The 19,389-nt window shown below is 46.7% G+C and overlaps 1 protein-coding gene across 2 annotated transcripts in view; it reads right to left on the reverse strand.

The window, feature by feature from the left end:
* The window catches only part of GLRA1 (glycine receptor alpha 1), an 81,169-nt gene that overhangs the window by 11,977 nt on the left and 49,803 nt on the right, over window positions 1-19,389 (reverse strand). For both annotated transcript variants that reach the window (XM_032395271.1, XM_032395272.1), the window contains exons 4-7: window positions 10,345-10,568; window positions 7,524-7,606; window positions 6,191-6,328; window positions 3,879-4,093 (exon numbers count right to left, since the gene is read on the reverse strand). In XM_032395271.1, the coding sequence (XP_032251162.1) occupies window positions 3,879-4,093; window positions 6,191-6,328; window positions 7,524-7,606; window positions 10,345-10,568 (660 nt within the window). The remainder of the gene's footprint in view (window positions 1-3,878; window positions 4,094-6,190; window positions 6,329-7,523; window positions 7,607-10,344; window positions 10,569-19,389) is intronic.

Raw genomic sequence — 19,389 nt, forward strand, 5'->3', positions numbered from 1 at the left:
CATATATTTGATAAGGGATTAAAACCCACAATGCACAAAGAACTATTACAACTCAACAATAAAAAGAGAAATACTTTTATTATAAATTGGGCAAAAGATTTGAATAGATGTTTCTCCTAAGAAGATATAGAAATGGCTAATAAGCACATGAAAAGAATGCTCAACATTATTAATCACTAGGAAAATGCAAACCTAAACCACAGTGAGGTAAATACTACTTCACATCCACTAAGATGTTTATAATCAAAAAGACCTCAAATAATAAGAAGCATTGGTGAGGAAGTGGAGAAATTGGAACCCCAGTGAGATTATGAAGTGGTGTAGCCACTTTGGAAAATAGTTCGGCAGTTCCTCACAAAGTTAAGCATATAGTTACCATATGACCCAACAATTCCACTCTTAGGTAAATACCTATGAGAGTTGAAAACATATGTCCACACAAAAACTTGTACACAGATGTTCATAGAGCATTATTTATAATAGCCAAAAAGTGGAAATAACCCAAATGTCCCTCAACTGATGAATAGATAAGCAAAATGTGATTGTCCCATACAATGGAAATATTATTCAGCCACAAAAGGGAATGAAGTGCTGATACAATGTACAACACAGATGAATCTTGAAAACATGCTCAACGAAAGTGCACGTATTATATGATTCCATTTATATGAGATGTCCAAAATAAGCAAGTTCACAGAGGTGAAAAGTAGAGTAGGGATTGCCAGCGGCTGGTCAGAGTGGGGAATGAGGAATGAGTGTTGATGAGTTATGGGGGTTTCTTTTGGGGTGATGAAAACGTCCTGGTATTAGATAGTGGTGAGGGTGTGCAACTTCGTGAATATATTACTTGCCACTGGATTTTATGCTTTAAGAAAAGTGAATGGAGAAGAATGTGAGGTTGAGTGTTAATAGCGTATGAAGCCAAATACCAAGTCTGGTGTTAACAATGAGTGGAGCAGAACGTTGAGTCTAGTGTAAATCATAAGTGAAAGAGAGTGTAGCATCAACTCTTAATAGACAGGGGAGCAGGATGTTGAGTCTAACATAAGGAAAAGGAAGCAGAGATATCTGCTGTTACAATTGCACAGAGCAGAATGTGTTGTCACGTGGTAACAGTAAATGGGGTTTGGTTTCAAGCATTTATAGTGAATCTAGAAGAATGCAAAGTCTAGTGTTCATAGTGCAAAGGGCAGATTATTGAGTTTTGTTTAAGAGTGAATAGAGGTGAGAGCAGTGTCTAGTGTTAATGGCAGATGAAGCCGAATGTCATCTCTCACATTAAATGTTAATGGAACATGAAATATCATGAAAACAAAACAAAACAAAGAAACAGTGGGGAGATTGTTCTAGATTAAAAGAGTAGCCATATACAGAGGCGCCTGGGTGGCTCAGTCGGTTAAATGGCTGCCTTCTGCTCAGGTCATGATCCCAGGGTCCTGGGATTGAGCCCCACATGGGGCTCCCTGCTTCGTGGGGAGCCTGCTTCTCCTTCTCCCTCTGCAGCTCCCCCTGCTTGTGCTCTCTCTGTCAAATAAATAAATAAACTTAAAAAAATTTTTAAAAAAGAGTAACCATATACAATATGAATCTTGAGTGGATCCTTGATTGGATCCCTCACCATATTTACTGATGATGTTTTTTGACATTTGGGAAAACCTAAAGTTTCTGTATTAGATGATATTATGGAATTATTTCTAATTCAATAATTATTGATATAAAATTGATATATAATATATAAATATAATTGATATAAATATACTTATTATTGAACTAATGTTAACTTTTTTAGATGTGACAATATCATTGTGGTTCTTATTCCTTATTTAGAGATGGCTTGTCATGTTGTCTGTAACCATTAAATGATTCAGCAGAAATTATGTCTCTCTACCTACCTACCTACTTACCTACCTACCTACCCACCCACCTACCTATTTATACAGAGAGAGAACTAAAGTAAATGTGGCAAGATAACAGTTGGAATCCAGGTGAAGGATATTAGAGTGATCATTGTATAGTCTTCCAACTTATCCGTATCAAAACAGAATGTTAAATGAGGCATTAATTGGAAATGGTACAGAATGTTGTATTTAGCATGGCTGAAGGGAGCAGAATATGGAGTCTGGCATTAACGGTAGAGCTGCATGTTGTGTCTGCTGGTGAGTGATTAAAACAGAATGTGACTCAAACAGTAGTAGTGAGCGTGGTAGAATGCAGGGCCTAGCGTTAAGAGAGAGTAAAGCAGAATGAGGCATCAAGCATTCATAGTGAAGGCAGCAGAATGTTGTACCTCACGTGTGGGTGAATGGAGGAGTATGTGGTGTCTGGCATTAATAGTAAATGAAGCAGAACATTATGTCTAGTGTTAAAAGTGAATTAAGCAGAATGTGAGGTTTGGTGTTAACAGTGAAAGGAACAGAATGTTGCATTTATTGTAAGGGTGACTGGTGGAGAATTAGTGTCTGGTGTCAGTAATGAAGTGGAATGCTGTGTCTGGTGTTCGAAGAATGGAGCAGAATGTTGTGTCTAGCACAGAGTGAATGGAGCAGAATGTGTATCTGGCTTATATAGTGAATGGAGTGAAATGCTGTGTCTAGTGTTAATAGTGAATGGAGCAGAGTATGGTTCAAGAGTGAATAGTGAAAATAGCAGGATGTGGTGTTGAACGTTAGAAATGTGGAAGAAGATTGAGGTATGGCAGAAAAGGGTTCACGTATGATGTTTGGGATGAGGCTGCAATCTTACAAAGGACCTACTTGCAAGGTTGGCCCTTGGTTGACAGCTGGGAACTTGGATTTTGGGAATGTTCCTACTTTCCGTAACTGATAAGGATGCCTACTGTGCCTAGACTGCCAATACCAACAATATGGATTGTGCTGAATGTCTGCTTTCCTTCTGGGAGTCCGGAGTTTTGCTATGTGCCAGGCGGAGGGGGCCTATGTGACCAGCACCCAATAAAAATCATCCATACTGAATCTTAATGAACCTCAAAACAATGTCTCTATCTCCCTGGGCAGAAACATCCCACGCATGTGACTGCCTTTTTATTGTTAGGGTAAGAATGTGCTCTGTGTAGTCCCTCATGGTGGGGAGAAAACAAGGAAGCCTGCAGATGGTTTCCTCCAGACCCTGCCTGTGTCTTTTTACTTTATCACCTAGCTGTGTATTCTTTTTTTAAAATTTTATTTATTTTTTTTATTTTTAGAGATTTTTGTTTTTATTTTTTTCAAGGATTTATTCATTAGAGAGAGAGAGAGAGAGTGAGTGCTCAAGCAGGGGGAGGAGCAGAGGGAGAGGGAGAGGGGAAGCAAACTCTATGCTGAGCGTGGAGCCTGATGTGGGGCTCCATCCCATGACCCTGAGATCATGACCTGAGTGAAACCAAGAGTCCCACGCTCAACGGACTGTGCCCCCTAAGGGCCCCCCTAGCTGTGTATCCTTAATGCAACACTGTAAGAAATCTTAGCCGTGAGTACAATGATATGCTGAGTCCTGTGAGTTGTATCAAATCTCTGAACGCGGGGGTGGTCTTGGAGACCCCCACCACAAAGCATCTACTGTTAATGGTAAAAGGAGCAGGATGTTGTATTTAGCACTAAAAGTGAATGGAGGAGGAGGTGGAGTTGAGTGTGAATAGTAAGTGAAGCAGGATGTATGTGGAATGTTGGTAGAGAATGGAGCAAAACCTGGGGTTTGGCAACTGTATACAACATAGTGTTCAGTCTGGAGGAGAGGTTTGATGCATCAGAATGCTGGATCCTGCCAAGTGCAGCAGATGAAGACAGAGTGACTAATTCCTTGTGCTCCCTTTATCTCAGGCAGGTAGGGAGATGACTGTCCTTCTTTCCAGGTGTTCTGTGCTCTTGGGCAGTAGGACTTACCTTGGGCAGGGATGCTCGGGAGCCAGAGCTCTGGGTGGTCATGGTGAGCACAGTGGTGATGCCCAGGCCCACACGGGCTGGTGCGGCATCCATGTTGATCCAGAAGGAAATCCATGAGAGGATGACAATGAGTAGGCTGGGAATGTACATCTGGATCAGGTAGTAGCCCATCTGTCGCTCCAGGTGGAACCGGGCCTCAATGCAGGTGAATTTACCTGTAAGAAGTTAGAGTGAGAAGGCAAAGTAGCCTGGTGGGTAGGAACATGACTCTGAGGTCAGAACAACCTCAGCTGGAATCCTGGTTCAGCCTCACACTAGCTGTGTCCTCAGGCAAGTGATTGGATCTCTCTGTGTCTCAGTTTCCTCATCTGCGGAAAACTGGGGATGATGATGATGATGATGATGATGATGATGATGATGATACCTACCTCACATGGTTACCTGTGTGGTTACTGTGAGCATAAAATGAGATGATGCCTATAAAGAACTTCGCACGGTCCTCACATCATTTATGCTCAGGGATGTCAATTGCCATCATCCTCATCAGCCCTGTTTTGTTGCTAAGAGTGGGCCTCAATGGATCAGTTATCTTCCCAAAGCATGACTTGATCCTGTTACTTCCTCTTGTGAAAACTTTCTTTCCTTCCTTCTCTCCTTATACCAGAAAGTCCCCATTATCTCCAGGGAAAAGTTCAAACTTTTCAGTCTGCTCTTCATAGTCATGCTCTGGCCTGTTTTTCCATCCCACTTCCCTTCTTTCTTCACCCTAATCATGAGCCCCTCCACTCTATCCCTTGCCTTGCGCATGTCCTGCACTTTGACCTTTCTGAGCTTTGGCTCCTGCTAATCCCTCTGCCTGGGATGCCGGGACTCTTCCCCACAACCAGCCAAAGCAACCCTCCAGCTCCTCCGCGGTGCTTTGAATGTCAAGTCTGCCCAGGCAGAATGACTCTTCTCCCCCGTGAGTTCCTTCAGTTCTGTTCATGCAGTCATTGCATGCCCCTTTAGGGCATGATGTACTGAGGATGTAGGTACATCGGTCTGTCTCTCTGTCCTCCGCACTGGCCTGCGGGCAGCTGGTCTCCTGCCCCTCTTTGCTTGCCTGGAACTGGGGCGGGGCCAGTCCCATGGAGGGGGCTGGTTCTCAGCTCCAGCCCCCTGCAGCGCGGTTACTAGGGGAGTTCCTAGAGCTCCCTGGACTGGCTGCCCTGTGTGGGCAGGGCCTCGTCAGCCTCTCCCCCTCGAATCCACAGGGCCTAGCACAGAACTCAGCTCTCACTGAAGTGGGAATAGTGAAGAGCGAATGAGATCATGAATGAGAAAACGCCATGTGAACAGTTTCGGGCTGTGGTACGCGAGTCAGTGTGACTCTGTGATTGTGGGAAGTCACTGCTCTCATGGCTGCTAATGGGAGTCCCATGACCTCTCTGCGTCTCAGCATGCCCAGGGATCAGGAGAGTATCTCTGGAGGTTCTGAGGCATCTCGGAGGTGACCCAGGAGGGGGCAGCTGTCCTCAACAGACCAGAGCCCACGCTGCCTGCCCTTGCCCTGGGCCTTCTACTTGCAGCAGAGCACCCAGTGATTTCTCTCAACCCCCCGGCTTCATGTCCTCCCCTCCCTGGCCCCTGTCAGCAGCCTCTTTCATGCCTCCACTCTCCTCAGCTGGGCTCAGCAGCAGCCTCCTGCCCAGCCCTCCAACTTGCGTACTGACTGACTGCCTTTCTTCCGCTGTGGCTCCGTGAGCTCCTTCCCAGCCTGCGGCAGGGCAGGCAAGGCCAGTCTTGGTCCGATCCCAGTTCATTCCTGCATCCCATCTTCCCACAAAGGCTGTGCTATGCCTGGGAGACAGAGCTGAGCAGAACAGCCGTGGCTTCTTCCCCCTCTTGCAGCTCGCAGTCTAGGGGGACCCTTTCCAACTGCACTGTTTACGAACCTCAGTGCCACCTCTCAGCTTCCTCCTTCTGGGGTCTGACGAGAGCACTCTGTGTACTGTGTCCTGTCAGAAATGCCAGTTCCCCTGTGACCGACAATGCTAGATGTCCTAATAGTAGCTCCTCCCTTCCGCCTTGGGAATAGGATTCATTTTGACCTGGACATGCTGCTACCTGGAATGAAGACTGTGTCTCCCAGCTTCCCTTGCAGTGAGCTATGGCCTGAGCTTTACTTATGTGCCCCAGGACATCTGGGAAGAAAGTATCAGAGTTTCAAAGACTATGCTCTTAACCACTAGGTAGTAAACACAGAACTGTGTCCATCACGGGCACCTCATAAGATCTATTGGATCAAAGTCTGAATGAATGTTTGGACCTACCTGTGTTGTAATGCTTTGTGCAGTATCTCAAGTCCTTCTCCTCTTTCAGGATAAACTGGGGTAGAGTTAGTCCATCTGCCACCTGCACAGCTCCCTGCTCCTGCCACTCGAAGATCAGGTCATTCATGGTATATCCAACTGGGATGGGGGATCAGAATAAGGAGCGGTCACCACCCAGAAGCACTTATTTGAGGCATGTCAGAGTTGGTTTGGGTTAGAGACTGAGAGGCATCAGGTACTAGAGGGAACGCATGAGACCATGTTGCCTCACCACCACCCCTCCTGACTCCTCTTCCACCCTCTCCCCACCTCCCCTGCAACTAAGGAGGTTAAAACTGGTTTTATTGTTTATATCAACCCCCTGCCTTCTACCTCCCTTCCTGCCCCTCCCACCATCCTATATTGGCTTGTCCTTTCGCCTCCACCTCTTACCCCTGTGGTCCTAGTCAGTTCACATCTGCTATTTGGCCTGCGTACCATCCTTGCAAGCTCCCTGCTCTGCTCACAGCAGCTTTTCCTCTGGGGAATGACTCTACAGAATACTGTTGTGGGACTATCAGCTGGGGGCCGAGGTGTTAGATAATGACTCAACTAGACCAGTCAGACGCTCTGTCCCAGGACTTGACTCTTGAGTCAAGTGACAGAAGATTCAGGAGTTGGCTGGTGCCAATTCCGTTCAGATGTGGTGCTCCACCTAAATCCTCTGCCCTGGTTCCTGTACTTTCAGTTTCTCTTTCAAGTCCGTGAGGAAGCCCTATGTCCTTCCCTTGAATTCCACCTTTTAAATTAGATTGGTTTCTGTTTGCAGTCAAAGAAGTCAGCTCCCTCCTCTAGTAGGTTCACTTGTGACCTCCGACATAAAGCCCTCTCCAGTGCCCCCTCTCTTTCCCAGTCAGAAGGAAGCACTCTTTCTGCCGGGAGTCACAGCATTCAGACTTCCAACAACACACTTACCACCTGCTGCCCTGTGTTAGAGTTATTTGTGCAGCTAGCTGTCTGTCTCCCCAGCTGCAGGGAGCATCCCTGTGAGTTCAGGGACCGTGACTTATTCAAGCTCTTTCTCCTCTGTTCCTGGAGAGCATATTCACAAGGGACATGGAACAGTGCCTCTTGGGAGAATACTGCTGGCTCCAAAGCTGGGCCTCAGCCAGCCAGTAAGGGGGTTTAGATTTCTAATGCATTTTCAAAAGCGAAGCCCCCCATCTGGTATTTTGGGCTCAGACAGTCATCTCGTGGGGTCTAGCAGTTAGGAGCAGCTGTATGGGAATTTCTGCAGGTCCCATGGGTAAAGGGGAGTCTGGTTCTTTCTAAAGCCCTCATGCAAGGGACTCACAGCTTTCCAGTTGCATGATACACGTCTGGACATCCATAGGGAAATTCTTCAAGTCCATGGGGCAGGCCAGTGTTAGGGTGATTCTGAGAAGAGAAGGGAGTTGAATGATGCTAGAGCCACAGACCAGGGAAGCTGCACCTCCATTCTAGTTATTACCAGAAAATCAGTTATCTTGGAGAGGTCAAGGAGGTCAGGGAACTAGTGTTTATTGAAATAATATATGTATATTTCTACATTCCAGATATGGAAATGGAGGCTCAGAGAGATACAGTAGGTTGCCTAAAGTCATACAGTCGGTGGAACTTCTGGGTTTCCGTGGAGTCTGTCTGGCTTCTAGACATCTGCTTTCAGCAAGTGAAATGAAGGCCTGGAGGACAGGCACTGCCCCTGATCCCTACTCTTCTGCAGAGGCTGACTTCCAAGTTGAGCAGCCCCAGGCCTCAGGCATCCAGATGCACTTGCAGCAGGGGCTTCAAGTGGTTCTTTGCTGCCTCCCTTCATACACTGGACTCATCAAACGTTATTTTAAAGAGGCCCTTGCCTTCTGGGTGTCCAAACAGAGCTGGCTCACACCTGTGGGCTCGTGCTGGGGTCAGCTGGGAAGTGGTGGGTGCCCCAGGCTTCTGGGAGAGCTGTCTATTTTGGTTTGTTCCACTCTTGCCGAGGCTGAGCCTTAGAACCAGAGGGAGTCCCCCAACAGAAGCAAAGTCCACAGTTCAGGCTAGGATGCAAGGCTTCAGCTTCAAAGGCTGTGCCCACATCGGAGCACCTGCTGCAGAGAATAGAGAAGAAAGGCTCTCAGAGCCCAAAGAGGCTTAGATCATCAGACCAACTCCTTCATTTGACAGTTGAGAAAACTGAGGTGCAGAGAAAGATTGGTCGGGACTCCTGCAAGGTCACACAGCGCATGATGGCTCAAAGGCCGGATTCAGAACTGTGTTTCCTGGCCATTGGATTCTGAGCTCATGTGTTTACTTTCTGACACTGCTCTCCTAGAAAGCGCTTCATTGGTGGTGGTCTAGGGACACTCGGCTGCCGGCACCTTACTGCACATGGTGAGCACACGGCCCTGTGTCAGCCTCCTCCCTCCAGCTCACACCCACTGCTCTGGGTTTGGGCCCCATTTAAGCACAAGGTACAAGCAAGTGGGGGGAAAAGGGAAGGGAGAGGGAGGGGGAAAGTGAAGAGAAAGTGAACAGAGTTGAATTTCTGAAGATAAAAGCTCCAAAGTAGGGCAGCTGTCACACTAGGTTAATTTTCTGAAGTTGAATGACCTTGGGAACATCACTTTCTGCTGATTTGTCCTTCTGTCATGCTGCATGGGGCTTAGCTTTGTAGAGATACCAAAGCAGCCTGGCAGCAGCAAAATCCAGCAGAGTAACCTCTCCTGCCCCAGCCATCAGGGCACTGGTGGTCATCCCGAGCCCACCACCCTTCCATCTGGATGTGCACTGGCAGGATGGGCTCCAGGGTGAGGAAGACCACGTCCACCTCTGGCTCCTCCCAGCCGTCCTCTCCTCAGTGCCTCCTTTCCCTGCTGAGGTTCTTAAGTCCCCTCTCCCACCTGGCCTGCTCGCAGGAGTCACCCTGAGTCCAGTCACATCTGAAGGTTAGGATGGTTACAGCCTCGCCTATGGGCCTGGACATTTAAAGCTCATCTCCTAATGGAAACAGAAAGATTTATTCCCCGAAGAACTGGAGGGGGAGGAGGAGTCATTTAGGGCCAGTGTCCCTTTGAAGCTCTTTGAAATAAACACATACTCATTCATTCATCAAATGAGTGCCTATTGAATGCCGGGCACTGTTCTGCTAGGCTCTGAGTGGGCATCGGATGCACACCAACAGATTGGAATCGGGGCTGTGCTACTGGGTGGCTGTGGGAACTTTGGCAAGTCACTTAAATTTTCAGATCTTCACTTGTCTGATCTGCAAAATGGGCGTAATAGAAACTATTTCATGGAATTGTTAGGAGGACTACAAATAATATATGTAAAATACCCAGCCTGGTCAGTAAATTCTCAGTGAATGCTACATATGTAAGAATCTAGCATGGACATTGGTCATTTTCTCCATGACTTGGGGGTAGGAATGGGGAATTACATGGGAAGAGTTGGCAGGAGACTCTGAAAGTTTGCCCCTAACCAGTATCTGCAGGATACCTCCCAGCTGGGAAGGGGGTCCCAGCTTCCTAGACTCAGTGCAAGGTATGGAGGATGGAAGGGGTTCATAGAAGGGAGGGAGCAGCCCTGGCTTGTACCTGTGAGTAGCCTGGCAGGCCCATTTTTGTTGAAGCTGCTATGACTTTTCAGGCTTTGTGCCTTTGCTCCTACTATTTTTTTTTTTTTTAATTGTGATAAGAACATTTAACATGAGATCTAGCCTTTTAACAAATGTTTATGGGTACAATATAGTATTGTTAACTCTAGGCAAAATGTTGAACAGCAGCTGTCTAGAACTTATTCATCTTGAGTAACTGAACACCCCTGCTACTGAGCACTGTCTTTGAATACTCTTTTCCCTTCTTGTTTTATTGAAATGCTGGGTAAGCTTAGGGGCCTAACCTTAACCCCTCTGTCTCTAAGATGCTTCCTCGGTTCCCCTGGTTATAACGAACCACTCACCCCTAGGACTTCGCCCAGTATGTTATTCTTGCTCCCTGAGTGTAATTTACAGAGCTGGCTCTGCACATTGTGCAAAGGTGTGGGGTTGCCCGGGCCTGTGCACCCATGGTTGGCCCACCTCTTAGCGTCTGCCCCCAGGAGGCCATGGGACCAGGTGCATCCTGAGGAGGATGGCAGGGGTGAACCTGTGTGGAGCTCACCTGATGCTGTAGAGGACATTTCCATTCCGGGAGATCCTCAGCAGTTTGTTGTCGGTGGTGATCTCGTGGAAGTGGGCCCCCTTCTCGTTGGCGAAGAACAGGTCAGGCTTCCAGATGGAATCCAACATGGATGGGTCCAGGTCCAGAGAGTCATCCGGGTATTCATTGTAGGCCAGCCGGGGGTCGTTCCACTGCTGCCTCAGGAAGATGTTGACCCTATAGTCCTACAGCCAGGAGATAAGGAGCTGGAGTCAGGGTCAGGCCCCGGATGTCCGCTCTTGGAGGGCCTGGATGCTTTCGTTCAGTGCTCCCCGAAGTCCCTTTTGGAGAATTATGAGGATGGTTGCAGCTTATGTGGATGAGACATAAAGTCTGTGCCTCAGGAAAAAAGTCAGGGGATTCATCCCTGAAAATCCTCTCCATGCCCTATGAAGTATATTCAGCTCTGAACTGAGATTATTTAAATGGTATTCTTTTGAAAAAATTTAAAAATAAAGTTCCACCTGATAATAATAAACACCTGTTTTCATCCTAGTGACATTTTGTCACGTTTGCTTCATGTTTTTGACTAGAGAAATAGCACATCCCAGATAAAGTTGAAGTCCCCCTTTTATTATGGAGGCTGTCAGGGCAGTAATTCTCATGCACAGTGAAGTTTGAGAATCACTCTTCCAGGTAGATTGACGGAGCAAAAGGAGAGGCTGAAAGCTGCTGCCTGAGCATTCAAACTGTTCTACTTGAAGAAAACAATTAATTCCCAAGCAGTGAAGGAAGGATGGGTGAATTCTGCGGTGCTCCTCCTGGTCCTAGAGTTCATACCACTCTGTTTCAATCCCAACCTTCTGCAACCTTCTATCACACATGTTGATTTATTTGTTTGGGGAGGATTTCCTTTTTAATTTTTTTTTCCTAATGTAAACTCTACACGCAACGTGGGGCTTGAGCTCATGCCCTCAAGATCAAGAGTCGCATGCCCTACTGACTGAGCCAGCCAGGCGCCCCTGCGGAGGATTAATAGACGTGGAGTCACATCTTACTGGGTTCTAAACTCAGTGCTAAGTCTAATGCTTCTCGGATGGGACTGCAGTGTAGTTATTCTGCTGGAAAAAAAGTCATGATCAAACCAATTAGGGAAATGTTGGACTAAACCAAATGCAACTGATTTTTTTTATTGTGGGAGTTCTTGGAGACCATAATATGCTAATTATTTGTATGTATCTCCGAGAGGGGAATAGAATATATATTTCCCTGATTTATTTTGAGTACAGAACTCTTGCATTTTGTGCATGATGCTTGCCTTCTACAGAATGTATGTAGGAATTGCCGGCCTAGTCAAAACTCCCTCCCCCACCCCCCACCTTGGTTTCTTTTCTGGATGGAGAAACTGAAGTCCAGAGAGTTAAGACTGACCCAGGATCACTCTGAAAAGGCAGGTCAGAGCTGACTGTGGAGTGCAAGAGTCCTGACTCCTAGCTGAGGATTTGTTCAGCTGGTCCTAGGATTGCTGAAAGAGTCCATTCAGCAACCAATCACAGTCTAAGAAGCAGTTAGTGGTATGGGTAGGTCTCCGTGCCAGGAAAGTGGGTCATGAAGTTAAGAAATATTTTCAGGAAGAAATGTTTTCGATTTTGTTAGGGAGGCATTGTAAACCTGGGATCTATGAATATTATGATACTGCAAGTAGAATTTGGGGTTTATTTGTGTTTTCCCAGGAAGAAGAACATGGCTGTCTATGTTGGATTCTCAAAAGGTCTATAGTTCCCCAAAAGATCAATAACCTCGGTTCAAGTCCAACTTGGACTGCTGTCCTTCCAGGAATCATCTCCACACAGGAGTGCCTGCTGCCTCCCCTGAAGGTGCTGGAGAAATGAGGTCGTGCTACATTTTCTCTTCCTAATCACTCTCGATCTGTCATCAGCAGGGATGGACTAAAACAAACAACCCTCCTCGCCACCCTCACCCTCACCCCTACCAGTTCCCCCCACAGTACGTGCCTCATTCTGTTTGCCTCCAGAAATATCAATAGCTTCATAAAGTGTTCCAAGGTATTTTATAGGATTGTGCTATAATTTAATTGAAGCCTCTCCCTCCAGCCCCATAGAAAATGACATTTGGTCTCATAATCTCATGTCTTTTAAGTCCATTGGTGGAGGGAGGACTCTAGGCCAGACCTGGATGTTGATACTTGGTCTTTCCTGCTGACAGTAATGGACAGCTCCCAATCTGGCCACCTCTGATGGGGGAATTAGAAGTAGCCTCTCTTCCTCTCTTCAATTTTATGTGGAGTGTGTGTGTGTGTGTGTGATGGGGCACTGGGCAAGTCATGTCATAGGAAACAGGCCATGAGTGGTGGGGCAGGAAAAGCCTCCAGTCCCCAAACCCCAGCTGCACTTTTGAGGTTCTTGCCAGTGACATGTCAATCCTGTTTATGTGGCTGGAAGGAAGAAAAGAAAGTGGCATTTCTTAAAATGGTCTGTGAGGTACCAGGCGCCGTTCTAGATACTGTCTCACACACTTAATCCTTGCAAAACCCCTGCAAGCTAGACATCCAAGTTCCCGTAGTGAGGGGAAGGGGACCGAGGTTTGGAAAGGTTGTGAAACTTGTCCAAGGCCCAGAAGTAAGTGGCAGAGCTGGGCTCCGAAGGCCCATCAGCCCCACCCGCCTTTCCGTCCCACAGGGGCAGATAGCCAGCTGGGTGCCGGGGATACTCCTCTCTCCTCCTCGCTGCCTCCGTGAATTCTGCCTGCTCAGCTTCAGCGGCGTCAGCTTCTGCAGGAGCCTCGATGCCCCCAGGCTTCCATGGCCTCTTCCTTTTCTGATCTCCCAGCAAAACAGAATCACTGTATGTGTCTTATCTCCTCCACTTGATCAGCAACAGTTTGAGAGGATGAACCTGACCTTACATTTCTCCTGCACCACCCAGTCAGTGCACCTAGGAGCCACCCAATACCCAGAGGGAGGAGGAGGCAAAGCCAGAAAAAGTTCATGCAAAAAGAGCTTTCCTCATTTGAGAGTGGAGAGCCTGAGACCCAGAGAGGGAAGGCATTTTCTAAGGTCAAATAGCAATTCAGTAAAGGACCCACGATTGGAACCTGAATTTGCGTCTCTAGTGTTAAAAGGAGTTAGGATAGATGGTCTCAAAGAACCCTTCCAAATCGAATAGCTAATTGCTACTAGTTTAATTTTTTCCGGCAACATTTAACTGAGCATCTACTGAGTGCTAGGCACTGTTCTAGGCAATGGAGGATCTGCCGAGAACAAGAAAGACATGTTCTTGCAGCCACAGAGCCTAAGTGTAATGTTGACAGCACACGGACATAAGGGCTCCCATAAGGATTAAGTATAGGGTGCCAGGGAGGTGTAGAAGACAGGCCCTCCCGCTAGACTGGGGGCTGGTGGTCAGGGAAGGCTCCAGAAGAAGTGATACTCAAGGTCAGACCAGATATGGTTGAGCCAAAGAGGACAAGCCCTCTGGGGCAGGAGGAACTGCATATGGGAAGGCCTAGAGGCAAAGCAGGGCGTAGCCCTTTGGAAAGGAGAGCAAGCAGATGAGAAAGGGTCGGACCGTTTGCAGGGCCTCGCCAACTGCCCTGAGGAATTTGGGCTTCATCCTGAGAGTCATGTGGAGCCTTGGAAGAATTTTAACTAGGGGAGGACATTATTACATTTGCATTTTATGACTGATATTTAAAAAATATTTTTTCTTATTATAAAAGTAAATGCATGTTGATGGTAAAAAAAGGTAAAGGCACATCCCTTAAAAGAAGAAAAACAAAGTAGAAGCCATAGGGTCTCGTGATGAAATGGCTGATGAACAGTGAGAGCAGGAGACCTGGAGGATGTATCTGGTGTCCTCGGGCAGCTTGACTCCTCCTCCCGGCAGCCCCCGCTCTGCCCGCAGCAGCTGCTGCCCAAATAAGCTGTTGCATCGATTTTCTCCCCTCTGGTTGGGAAACGGCAGTAGGAAATGCAGTTTGGAGGCGATCGATGTAATTGGTGTAATAGGCTGAAGGCTAAAGGCTGTTTTGCTTAGTTAGCCCTGCAATCACGCTGGTCAGTGTTCGACATGCTGGGGGGCCCTGTTCAGGTTCAGGGGCCAGAGGAGCAACATTTGAGTTCTCTACCTTAGAACCTCAGGCTCCAGCTCCGGTAGTTGGCTTCCAGGTCTCAAGCTCTCAAGGGTGGCCCATCTAAGTCTGAGGTGGGAGGGATTTCCAGAACTCTAGCTCAATAGTCTTTAGCATCAACTCACCCATCCTCCCTGTGAAGAGTCCCTGATGGTCTGCTTTCTGGTACCTGGGCAGCTACCTTGCTTCTAAGACCAAGGCAGAGCATTAATCCCTTCATTCACTCATTCTGTCATTCAATAAACATTTATTGGCCGCTTTCTGTGTGCCACCTGCAGTGGGATCTGCCCCCCACTGCCACCCCCACTGTGTCTAATTTCAGATTCTAACCTTTTCCAGTAAACTCCTCTAAACTCAGTACTGTGGCAAAAGAGGAAGCATGAAGCGTTTTAGTAGGAAAGAGCCTGTGTGAGTGTGCTGGTGAGAAGGGGATGTGGTGGGTGGGATGTTGTTACCATTGCAGTCAGAGCCAAGAGACAGCGCCCAAGCCATGGACAAAGAACCAGATTCTTAGACCTTCCTAGGTCTCAGCATTCTGGCTCTCAAGGGATGTCTCTTCTCTAGACTCATTTCTACTCTATAAACGTGTATTAGGCCTAGAATGGTGACGATGGAAGCATAAGGTCTTGTTCAATTATCTAGCGGGTGAGGCAAGATATGGACACAAATATCTACCATACAAAACTGACAGTGACAGAGGTCAAAGGGGTTTTAAAACATTGCTATTAGATATTGCTCTCAAGCCATTGAGATAGTTTCCAGCCAGGTTGGATGAATCTGGAAAAGCTTTCAGAGAGAAGGTGACATTGGAAATAGCCCCCCCCCCTCCTTTTTTTAAGATTTTATTTATTTATTTGACAGAGAGAGCAGCAGAGGGAGAGGGAGAAGCAGATTCCCTGCTGAGCAGGGAGCCCAATGTGGGACTCAATTCCAGGACCCTGGGATCATGACCCGAGCTGAAGGCAGATGCTTAACCGACTGAGCCACCCAGGGGTTCCAGGAAATAGCTCCTTTCAGTTTGCCTCATCTTACTGAAGTTAGCATCTCTAGGTCCGGTGTTGTTCCGAGATGGGAGCTCTATCTAATTTCAGCTGGAAAGGAGGACAGGGATGTGTGAGGAGGAAGTCCAGAGGTGAGGAGTCAGGCTTAGAGCAGGACGGGACTTGAGGACTGGGATGTGGCCTCCTCAGAGTCTTTAGATTAGGATGTATATAGTTGCAGGTAGAAGGAATCTCATGTAGAAGGAACAGCACAAAGAAAGATGTGAAGGTAGGGGCATTCCGACCGTTCAGCTTAGCTCAACCACTAGCCGTATAAGTAATAATAGGTCCCCCTTATTGAGGACCTACTATGTTCTAGGCATTGTGCTAAGCACGCCACACATTTCATCTCATTTTATCTCTAAAACAATCCTATAACATAGGTATTTTCAACCTGAGTTATAGACGAAGATTCATAGAGGTTAAATAATTTGTCCAAACTTACACAGTAATCAGTAAGGTTGGAATTTGGATCTGGTTTGTCTGATTATACAAGTTCATGCTCTCAACTACTCTGCTGTGATAAGGCTGTAAAATGGGTTGATTTGAGACTGCAGATATCTTTAACTGCCAAACCAAGGGGTTTGGATTTTGTCATGTAGTCAACTGGGCACCGCTGGGGTCTTAAGCAGTGGAGCAATATCTCTGTTTGACTTCAGAAAGGTCAGTATGGCAGGAAGACCATGAAGTCCTGGAAGTGAGAGAAACAGGCACAGGGGGACCTGTTTTGAGGCTGTTGTGGCAGCCCAAGAAGGGCGAGCTAAGCTAAGACAGCAGGAATGGAGATTGGGATAGATGAGAGAATCATACTTCTGTCACCATCATCAAATATTACAGTTAGAAAGAACCTGTGGAGAATTCTGTCTCAACGTTTTCATTTTACACACGGCCCAGAGAGGGAAAGGGACTCTCCCTGGGCCACACAGCAATTCAGCGACTAAGGTGGGACTTGCATACAGACATCTTGACCCCATCCCACTTATTTTCCTATCTCCTTGTACACCTTTGAGGGTAGGAGAAGGAGAACCAAGTTGAAGGTGCCATTGAGCAGGCTCTGCTCTCCTTGGAGAAGCTCGAATGTGAACTTGGCTCTGACAGGATTTGGGATTAGCATGAGAGCTGGACCAGTCTGCTGAAAGCCAGGGACTGAGGGCATCAGAGTAGAGGATGCCCAGGCTTGGTTTATGAGCTGCTGCTTCCTTGCCCACCTGCTGCCCTTCTTCCCAAGCACTTCCTCAGACCTCTGAGAAGCACTGGGGAGCCAAAGTCATAGACTTTGTGGGACAAGTCAGCCCCAGCTCTTCCCAGTTCTGTGAGAGTAAGGACCTGGCTCATTGGCATATGCAGAGTTTACTAAATCCTGACCGAGTGCCAGGTCCTGTGCTAAGAGCTTTAGTGAACACTCTCTCTCTAAATTCTCACAGTAGTGCCATTTTACAGATAAACTGAGGCCTGGAGATATCAAGGGCTTTGTGTAAAGTTAGTGACAGAGCCGAGACTTGAATCCATGACTGGCTGACTCCAAAGTCTGCTTTTAAGTAGTATATAGCATTGGCTCCTTTTTATTAATAATGCGTCATACTTAGTTGCTGTTCTGTGCCATTTGGCATGAAGAGAAGATTCTTCTCCCCACTGGACAGGTGAGGAAATTAAAGCCCTAAAATCTTGAGTTCCTACCACTAGTTACTGGTAGATCCAGAATTGATAACAGCGGTGCAAATAATACTAATACTTAAGATTGAGACTTTATCACATGTAAGGAATGATGCCAAGAGTGTGATGTGTGTTATTTTATTTTCATAATAATCCTGTGATGTAGGTTCTATTACCATTCCCATTTTATAGTTAGATAAATCAAGGCACACAGAGGTGAAAGTACTGTTTCTGACATCACACAGCGAGTAAGTGCCGAAGCTGACATTCGGACCCAAGGTTTTCATGCCAGAGCCCATGCACTTAAGTCCTAGACTGCACCGCCCAGGATCTCCTAGAATTGCCCCAAGTGAGAGTTTCATGTCACCTGAATGCCATCGTATACTGCCTCTGGCTATGGTTATGTAGCTGTGGGTTTGCAGAGACCCACAATTATCAGGAAGTATTAAAAGGACAAAGCTTCTGCCTCAAGTCCAGCAGTCCACTAGTGCTTCTACCTCAGTCCTGATCTGACCCTTGAGTTTGACCCATCATCTGCTCTACACTCAAGTCCAGTGCTGGCAGACTCCCCAGATCCTGACCCATTGACTCCTTGGCTCCAGATGCCGGCTCTGTGGCTTGAACCTCTCCCAAGTCACCACGCTGCCTGGTGCATTCTCATTCGGATCTCACGCAACCAGAGATACATTTGTTGTAAAGAACTGTAGATGGTTTGGACCAGTGGAGCTGAGTGTCTTTGTTTGTCTTTAGGGGATCACTAAAACACAGCATGAGTTTAATAATTACATAAAATGCTAATAGCAGCTACTTTTATTGGGAGTCTAGCATTTGCTAGAACTTTATATGCATTGTATCTCTAAACCTTTCATCAACCTAGCACATTGGGTATTATTATCCTCATTTTACAGGGGAGGAAACTGAAATCCAGAGAGATCAAAGAGAGGTTAAATGTCTGGCCCAAGCTCCCATAGCTAGTAGGTGCTAGAGCAGGGATATGAATCCAGGACTGTTTGGCTCCCAATTTCATGTTCTTTTCACAACTGCATGCTGCCTTTCTAGTTCCTTTTTTTTTTTTTTAAACCCAATTCCTACGTGGGTAGGTAAAGAAATATAATAGACATAGTATACTGGGATGCCACTGAGCCCATGTGACAGGTTGGCTCATGCATGTCCTTATAGTCAGTAGCAGGTGGAGAACGTTGGGTTGGGATATTAAACAGTGAGGTGGCTTCATAACTGGTTGCCAAAGGGTGCAAATTGGGGGTGGATGTTAAGCTGGGAAGAGGAACGAGGACAGTGTTGGCAGCACGGGGCGCAGTAGTGAGACATGCCACGAGCATATTTGGCAATATGGAAACCAGGTTGCTCTGTGTGGGTTAAACTAACAGCAGAGAAGAATTTTCAGTAGAGGAGTTTGGCAAGGCCCAGCATCAATCACAATGTCCCACGTGTAATCCCGATGATTTAGAACAGGCCTGTGCTTGTAATTTAATAACTGGAACCCTAATTTACTGGACTGTATCTCATTTAGAGAACTGTTTTATAAACCTATGGGAGATATTCATTTAGTAGTATGAGAAAGGGTGTTTTGAGGAGCAGGAATTTGGCAGTTGGTAATCTAGCATCATCTGGTGGGGGGGAACACCAACATTTTCATTCCTGCAGAGAGGGTTTCTGTGTGGTGAGGCAGGGATGCTTTCTTAGATCTCTCTCTGGCCTGGATGAAATTTTCCCTAAAGCCTGTCTGTCTTCTTTTCCTGTAGTTCCAGGTATGTCTAATGTGACTCCTGATTGGCTTCCCCGATATTCAGAGAGCGGCAAGGGAGTGCTTTCATGGAGGACATTAGCATTCTTGTTACTCAAATGGAAGGCCCCATTGTAAATTAAATAACATGGCAGTCTTATTTACCAACTTCAGTCTTTTGTGGGTTTGATTGTCCTGAGTCAGCCTTTCTGAATCCGATGATAGGGAGCCAACTCTGAGCTGTCATAAATTCCCTATTGCGATGCCCCCCTCGGTGGTGTGCTGGGAGAGAGGCATCCAGCCCCGTTTTCTGTCTGTAACAGACTCTAATGGCATTTCTGAGCCTTCTCTCTTTGGCCTTCTTTTAGTATTCAGTTTATCGAGGCTTTGTGGAGTGTTGAGCTGTATCTAATTGGATGACATTTAATAGACTTTCTCTTGGATTCCCCCAAACCCAAGAGTATAAAAAATGACCTAGCA

Source organism: Phoca vitulina, unplaced genomic scaffold, assembly GCF_004348235.1.
Source record: "Phoca vitulina isolate PV1807 unplaced genomic scaffold, GSC_HSeal_1.0 scaffold83, whole genome shotgun sequence".
Lineage (NCBI taxonomy): Eukaryota > Metazoa > Chordata > Mammalia > Carnivora > Phocidae > Phoca > Phoca vitulina.